At 45.6% G+C, this 8,644-nt stretch overlaps 1 protein-coding gene across 1 annotated transcript in view; it reads right to left on the reverse strand.

The window, feature by feature from the left end:
• Positions 1-6,393: 6,393 nt before the first annotated feature.
• LOC116373920 (extensin-2-like) overlaps positions 6,394-8,644 on the reverse strand; it is a 3,452-nt gene continuing 1,201 nt past the window's right edge. Inside the window, exons 2-4 of the mRNA XM_031822229.1 lie at positions 7,511-8,644; positions 7,199-7,328; positions 6,394-6,461 (exon numbers count right to left, since the gene is read on the reverse strand). The exon at positions 7,511-8,644 is cut by the window's right edge and continues 974 nt beyond it. Coding sequence (XP_031678089.1) covers positions 6,394-6,461; positions 7,199-7,328; positions 7,511-8,644 — 1,332 coding nt within the window. The remainder of the gene's footprint in view (positions 6,462-7,198; positions 7,329-7,510) is intronic.

Consider the following 8,644-nt stretch of genomic DNA (forward strand, 5'->3'; position numbering starts at 1 on the left):
GAGAAAAAGCTTCACCCAGTTCATCATCAATCCATGGAGATGGACGGGCACCAACTGTTCTCTTTCTTATAGGGGCATGATAGTCCATCACCTCAGTGAGCAAATCCATAAAACATTCTGTAGCGTGATTTAAATCATCCTCTAGATAAATCAGCTCCCAGGGTACAGCAGCTAAATCATTTAGAAATAACTCATGATTAAATGTTTTAAAATGTCTTTTGACCACAATCCTAGGGGGTTTCTTTGGAACCTTGGTGTTCATGGTTATGGTCACAATATTATGGTCTGTCCAGCCCACTGGCATTGATCTGGCTTTTAAGCATTGCAATGGTATATTACAGAAAATCAGATCAATGCACGTGTCTGAACGATGACCCAACTTAATTGAAGATCTAGTAGTATCATTAACCATTTGTTTCAAACCACAGTTCTTGGCATATCTCATAAATTTTGTTCTATTCGAATTATTGTGATCCTTCCAATTTATATTAAAATCCCCCAAGATAAAAACATCTCTGTTGGTATCTGTGGCCTGGTCAAACCCAGTACATAAGTCATCCAGATAGGACACCTTAGAGCTAGGAGGTCTATACACACATCCTACCAATATGGGTGCCTGGTGAGGTAGATGTACTTGAGCCCATAGTGCCTCTATTTGACCTACATTAAGGTCATCCCTCCTCTTAAAAGGTATATGATTCTGAATATACAGTGCAACACCCCCACCATTCCTGTTCCTGTCCCTTCTCAGTAGACTATATCCTTGAATGTTCATTTGCCCATCATTTACAGATGCATCTAAAAGCGTTTCGGTCAAAGCCAAAATATGAAAATTATTTATGTTGACCAAGTTAAAAACCTCATGTATTTTGTTAGGAAGGCTACATACATTAACCTGAGCCATATGCAACCCTTTCCTTATAAAGTGGAGATCAATATAGCATGTATTTCTTATAGTTGAAGTTGTCATGATACACTACAACACACAAACTCAGTTTTAAACATTACATTAAAATAACCAGGAGGTGTACCTGTGGATGCATTTCAAGGACTACCTTCAAACTCAGTGCCTCTTTCCTTGACATCATGGAAAACCAAAATAAATCAGCCAAGATCTCAGATAAAGAAAATTGTAGATCTCTTCATCCTTTGGAGCAATTTCCAAACACCTGAAGGTACCACTTTCATCTGTACAAACAATAGTAAACAGGTATAAACACCATGGGATCACACAGCCATCTTACCGCTCAGGAAGGAGACCCGTTCTGTCTCCTAGAGATGAACGTACTTTGGTACGAAAAGTGCAAATCAATCCCCGAACAACAGCAAAGGACCTTGTGGAGATGCTGGAGGATACAGGTACAAAAGCATCTATATCCACAGTAAAATCAGTCATATATTGACATAACCTGAAAGGCTGCTCAGCAAGGAAGAAGCTACTGCTCCAAACCCGCCATAAAAAGCTAGACTACGGTTTGCAACTCCACATGGGGACAAAGATCGTACATTTTGGAGAAATGTCCTCTGGTTTGATGAAACAAAAATAGACCTGTTTGGCCATAATGACCATCGTTATGTTTGGAGGGAAAAGGGGGAGGCTTGCAAGCCAAAGAACACCATCCCAACCGTGAAGCACGGGGGTGGCAGCATCATGTTGTCGGGGTGCTTTGCTGCAGGAGGGACTGGTGCACTTCACAAAATAGATGGCATCATGAGGTAGGAAAATTATGCGGATATATTGAAGCAACATCTCAAGACATCAGTCAGGAAGTTAAAGCTTGGTCGCAAATGGGTCTTCCAAATGGACAATGACCCCAAGCATAATTTCAAAGTTGTGTCAAAATGGCTTAAGGACAACAAAGTCAAGGTATTAGACTGGCCATCACAAAGCCCTGACCTCAATCCTATAGAAAATGTGTGGGCAGAACTAGAAAAAGCGTGTGTGAGCAAGGAGGCCTACAAACCTGACTCAGTTACACCAGCTCTGATTTAAAGGCAATTATACCAAATACTAATTAATTGTATGTACACTTCTGACCCACTGGGAATGTGATAAGAGCTGAAATAAATAATTCTCTACTATTATTCTGACATTTCACATTCTTAAAATAAAGTGGTGATCCTAACTGACCTAAAACAGGGAATTTTTACTAGGATTAAATGACAGGAATTGTGAAAAACGGATTTTAACTTCTCTGGTACCAGTGGGACGGTAGCGTCCCACCTCGACAAAAGCCAGTGAAATTGCAAATTCTAAACAACAGAAATCCCATAATTAAAATTCCTCAAAAATAAAAGTATTATACACCATTTTAAAGATAAATGTCTTGTAAATCCAACCACAGTGTCCGATTTCAAAAGGGCTTTACGGTGAAAGCACACCATGTGATTATGTTAGGTCAGTGCCTAGCCACAGAAAACCATACAGCCATTTTCCAACCAAGGAGAGGTGTCACAAAAGTCAGAAATAGCAATTAAATGAATCACTAACCTTTGATGATCTTTATCAGATGGCACTCACAGGACTTCATGTTAGACAATAAAGGTTTGTCTTGTTCGATAATGTCCCTCTTTATGTCCAAAAACCTCCGTATTGTTGGTACGTTTAGTTCAATAATCCTAAGGCACAAAGCGTGCTCTCAACATCCAGATGAAAAGTCCAAAAAGTACATTAAAAGTTCATAGAAACATGTCAAACTATGTTTAAAATCAATCCTCAGGTTGTTTTTGTCATAAATAATAAATAATATTTCAACCGGACAAAAGCTTTGTCAATAGAAAAGGAGAAACAATAAATGCGCGCTCCCGATCACGCGCTGGACTCATGTCTGGAAATTTCCACTATCCACTCATTGAAAGTGCTGTATCTCCCTCATTTCTCAGAGTAAAAGCCTGAAACAATTTCTAAAGACTGGCCACGTGTAGAAGAAGCCATAGAGCTCGTGAACTGGGTCCTAAGTCTTTGTATGGTGAATAGGCTTTCAATGGAAAAACAGCCTTTCAAAATGATAGTACTTCCTGGGTGGATTTTCCTCAGGTTTTCGCCTGCCATATCAGTTCTGTTATACTCACATACATTATTTTAACAGTTTTGGAAACTATAGAGTGATTTCTATCCAAATCTACCAATCATATGCATATCCTAGCTTTTGGGCCTGAGTAGCAGGCAGTTTAATTTGGGCACACTTTTCATCCAAAATTCCGAATGCTGCCTTCTACCCTAGTGAAGTTAAATGTATTTGGCTAAGGTGTATGTAAACTTCTGACTTCAACTGTATATACACCTGGATTGTGTGTTGTATTGGATGGATTAAACACAAAAAATCGGTAGTAAAATGTATTTTAATGTTTAAAACTTTTATTATATTGTATATTACTGCTTAATTGTTGCTGGACCCCATAACAAATAGAAATAAAAATAATTCATTCTTCTAACGGAAGCAACACAAAGGCACCTTATTACGTGTATAGTGAACTAATTATGACCAGAGCCCATTAGGGCTGAAGTAAAAATGACTGCACTCTATAGGGTGCCATCTAGGATGCAGGGAAAATAAGTGCTATCCATTTGGCATCTCCGCACCTCGTGTTGGAAACCCATCAACGTGGAGGAGCCGGGGAGCCTTTAAAGACGGGCACAAACAAACTGAATAAAAACATTCCTGTGCTGAGGTGGTGGTATCAGGAGGAGGACTGGAGGACTGAGGGGAGGGGGTGGGGGGGGCGGACCAGCTGAGGTGGTGGTGATCAGGAGGAGGACTGGAGGACTGAGGGGTGGGGGTGGGGGGGGCAGCGGACCAGCTGAGGTCTCAAGGTTATCCTGGCTTTGCAAACTCCCCATGGAAAGGTGTAACGGAGAGGGGGGTGTGAGCTAGGAGGGCTGCTGGATGGAAGGCTGGATGGAGGGATGGAGGGCTGGAGGGATGGGGGGGCGAATATTCTGGAGTGTAATCCTGAGGCCCTGTCTGATAAGGTTGGCCTTGGCCCAGGTAGGAGAGGAGGGTAACGGAGAGAGACGGGTCCTCCTACCAGGCTTCCTCCAGGGAAGGAGAGAGCGCACTCTGCCTGGTCTGATCTGGTTGGTCCTACTATGGTTTAGGAAGCCATGTGGTTAGGTGAGAAAGTGCCCTATAGAAAAACTGTGTGCTGATAGGCTGATAGGCTGATAGGCTGATAGGCTGATAGGCTGACAGGCTGATAGGCTGATAGGCTGATAGGCTGACAGGCTGATAGGCTGATAGGCTGATAGGGCATCGCTGGACCTCTGAACTGACTTTGATTTTAATAAGGATGCACTAGTACAACAACTTTATAGCTGCTTATAATAGGAGAACACATTCAAAAGTAGCGATCAGAGAATATCTTGCATGAGGAAAAACAGGCCGTTCTTGCCCTCCTCTACAAACGTACCCCTACACACACTTACCCCCGTCCCAAGAGAGATCATTGTCAGTATCCAGAAATGAAATACAACGTGTGACTTTACCAAGAAAAATGACTAAAACTCAAGAGTCAAAACATTTCACCTGCTCCTCATGAATCTCCACCCCTCCACCACTCTCCCCCATGACAGATGCCCCCCCCCCCCCCCCCCCCCCCCCCCCCACACACACACAAAACACCCTCCACATATTATTTAGCCTTTATGCAAATCCTCAACAAGTTTTATCTGGGCTATAATGGTGCTGATGTTGCTGATATGAGGGGACCGACCACAGGGGCTGAATGGGGCTGAATGAGATAGATTGGGCAGATCCTCATCAATACTCTATAGTGTGTGTGTGTTTACACTACACCCAACCTCTATTAGGGATAATGGTTGCCACGGCATTATGCCTGTCAGCTGAATGAGCCGCCCGTGCTCTTCAAAGGCTCTCGTCTTATCTACCGTCAACAAAGGGGGCCTCTCTAGGAGGAAACTTACAGGGTTTATGCACCTGTGATTGAAATGCGCCAGCTAGATTGCTCCTCTCACCATAAACAAGCCACACGTCTGCTGTGACACTCCGGTAAATAGTTTCTCACGTGAAGTTTGTCAAGGTAACGAGCTGCAGATGATGTAATGGACATACTGTAGTAGAGCACTAGAATAATGAAAGAGAAGCTTGGGTCATGTCCCAATTCCAAAATGGTACCCTATTCCCTATCTAGTGCACTACTTTTGACCAAAGTCCCATAGGGAATAGTGTGTCATTTGGGACACATGGGGAAGAGCCAGGCTTGATATTCCTATGCGAAATTTGTTCATTTTGATCCATCTTTAAGGAGACCATTGGTAGTAAAGGACCAACTTGATCCCCTAAAGCGAAACAGATACCAATGAAATAATACTGGTACAGAAATACTGCAGCGCTGGTTGGATGGGTATCAGTCCAAAGCTCTATGCACATGTACAATTATCTACCGGACATCGTGGTTCAATCCCTGAGTCCAGCTCAATGGATTTATGGTACTGTATATCTAAGGAAAGCACTGTGTGCTGAAACAATGGTTGACCCAGCAGATTGTTGGGAGCATATGTGGAGTGTGCATCTTTTTGTCTTTCTCTTTATACTGCGTATCTAACCCGACGTCCATTTCAACATCTGACGCTGCTGATGATATACTGTAATAGATGACTTGTATCAGGACAGATAACAGTCATCCTGATTACTCCACATTTGCATTTGGTTCCATACCAGTGTTGCTTAGTATTCCCACGCCCCAGGCCCTATAGGCAGACCGGCAGGCGAACAGAGCGGAGCAAACCCACAACTGGCCCAATTCACCAGAGCCTCTCCCAAACATCAACACACACACACACACACACACACACACACACACACACACACACACACACACACACACACACACACACACACACACACACACACACACACACACACACACACACACACACACACACACTGTTTTACTCACTTTGACCTCTATTCTCTGCAGCCTCCCCCTCACATGCAAATACAGGCCCCTGCTCAGAGAGGCATTAGTAAATGGGGGAAGGAGGGAAGGAGGGAGAGAGGGAGAGAGGGAGGGAGAGGGGGTGGAAAGGGGGGGGGGGGGTTTAGAGACCCCTGAAGGAAGAAAGAGGATACCTAGTCAGTTGTACAACTGTGTCCTCCTCATTTAACCCTACCCCTCTCCTGGACCCTATCCTGGCTTCCGTCATCGGAGAGTGAGCCCCCCAGCATCAGAGAGAGAGAGAGAGAGCAGCAGACTAGTCTACACAGTCCTGCAGGAGAGGGTCCAGTCTACACAGTTCTGCAGGAGAGGGTCCAGTCTACACAGTTCTGCAGGAGAAGGTCCAGTCTACACAGTCCTGCAGGAGAGGGTCCAGTCTACACAGTTCTGCAGGAGAGGGTCCAGTCTAGACAGTCCTGCAGGAGAGGGTCCAGTCTACACAGTCCTGCAGGAGAGGGTCCAGTCTAGACAGTCCTGCAGGAGAGGGTCCAGTCTAGACAGTCCTGCAGGAGAGGGTCCAGTCTACACAGTTCTGCAGGAGAGGGTCTAATCTACACAGTCCTGCAGGAGAGGGTCCAGTCTACGCAGGAGAGGGTCTAGTCTATACAGTTCTGCAGGAGAGGGTCCAGTCTACACAGTTCTGCAGGAGGGGGTCCAGTCTAGACAGTCCTGCAGGAGAGGGTCCAGTCTACACAGTCCTGCAGGAGATGGTCCAGTCCACACAGTCCTGCAGAAGAGGGTCTAGCCTAGACAGTTCTGCAGTTCTTTATTTACATATGTGATGTACACAAATACTATGTATGTATAAAAGCAGAGCCAGTGCTAAGAAGCGGCGGCTATTCCGCGGACCAGCACGGCTTTAATAACTTGTATTAAAGTCTACATTGAATTCACAACGTTCTTCTGAGAGTATTATATTTCTATAGACAGTATTATATTTCTGAAACAATTATCCACGACAGCAGTGTGCTCAGGAGGACCACATTCTTGTTCCTCATTGGGAGGTAAGAAACTAGAGTGGTAGTGGGGGTGAAGGCAAACTTTGATGAGAAGGTCTCTCTCCCCCTTGTTGCTAGGAGTGTAGAGGGGAGCTCAGGCTTTTTCTTTCAAACTGTGCCAACCATGGTGATCTTCCTCTTCAGGAGCTGCTGGCTGAGTTCATAAGAGGTAAAGAAATTGTCACACGTGACATTGTGCCCCCTCAGTCCATCTGTCACATCAAGCGCATCCTCTGGCATACTCTGGTTCTTCTCTGGGCCTCCACTGGTCTGCTTCCCTGTGTAGACTTGCATCTTCCAAGCATAGCTGGATTGTGCGTCACAGGCCACCGATATCTTGATGCCATACTTTGCTGGCTTGCTGGGCAAATACTGCCGGAAAGGACAGTGACCTTTTGACAAAAGAGATTACTATCAGTAATTAGTATCAGTGTCACAGATAACAATCACATAAATCAATGACATAATAAAATGAACAGTGAAAATCACTTACATTACAGATATGAAAATAAAAATGTACCTCTGAATGGAACCAGTTGCTCCTCCACTGTTACTTCAGGCCCAGGGTGGTAGAGGTATGGTAGAGGAACCAGTTGCTCCTCCACTGTTACTTCAGGCCCAGGGTGGTAGAGGTATGGTAGAGGAACCAGTTGCTCCTCCACTGTTACTTCAGGCCCAGGGTGGTAGAGGTATGGTAGAGGAACCAGTTGCTCCTCCACTGTTACTTCAGGCCCAGGGTGGTAGAGGTATGGTAGAGGAACCAGTTGCTGATCTACCTTTACTTCAGGCCCAGGGTTGTAGAGGTATGGTAGAGGAACCAGTTGCTCCTCCACTGTTACTTCAGGCCCAGGGTGGTAGAGGTATGGTAGAGGAACCAGTTGCTCCTCCACTGTTACTTCAGGCCCAGGGTGGTAGAGGTATGGTAGAGGAACCAGTTGCTCCTCCACTGTTACTTCAGGCCCAGGGTGGTAGAGGTATGGTAGAGGAACCAGTTGCTCCTCCACTGTTACTTCAGGCCCAGGGTGGTAGAGGTATGGTAGAGGAACCAGTTGCTCCTCCACTGTTACTTCAGGCCCAGGGTGGTAGAGGTATGGTAGAGGAACCAGTTGCTCCTCCACTGTTACTTCAGGCCCAGGGTGGTAGAGGTATGGTAGAGGAACCAGTTGCTCCTCCACTGTTACTTCAGGCCCAGGGTGGTAGAGGTATGGTAGAGGAACCAGTTGCTCCTCCACTGTTACTTCAGGCCCAGGGTGGTAGAGGTATGGTAGAGGAACCAGTTGCTCCTCCACTGTTACTTCAGGCCCAGGGTTGTAGAGGTATGGTAGAGGAACCAGTTGCTCCTCCACTGTTACTTCAGGCCCAGGGTGGTAGAGGTATGGTAGAGGAACCAGTTGCTCCTCCACTGTTACTTCAGGCCCAGGGTGGTAGAGGTATGGTAGAGGAACCAGTTGCTCCTCCACTGTTACTTCAGGCCCAGGGTGGTAGAGGTATGGTAGAGGAACCAGTTGCTCCTCCACTGTTACTTCAGGCCCAGGGTGGTAGAGGTATGGTAGAGGAACCAGTTGCTCCTCCACTGTTACTTCAGGCCCAGGGTGGTAGAGGTATGGTAGAGGAACCAGTTGCTCCTCCACTGTTACTTCAGGCCCAGGGTGGTAGAGGTATGGTAGAGGAACCAGTTGCTGATCTAC

Source organism: Oncorhynchus kisutch, linkage group LG4 (assembly GCF_002021735.2).
Source record: "Oncorhynchus kisutch isolate 150728-3 linkage group LG4, Okis_V2, whole genome shotgun sequence".
Classification (NCBI taxonomy): Eukaryota; Metazoa; Chordata; class Actinopteri; order Salmoniformes; family Salmonidae; genus Oncorhynchus; species Oncorhynchus kisutch.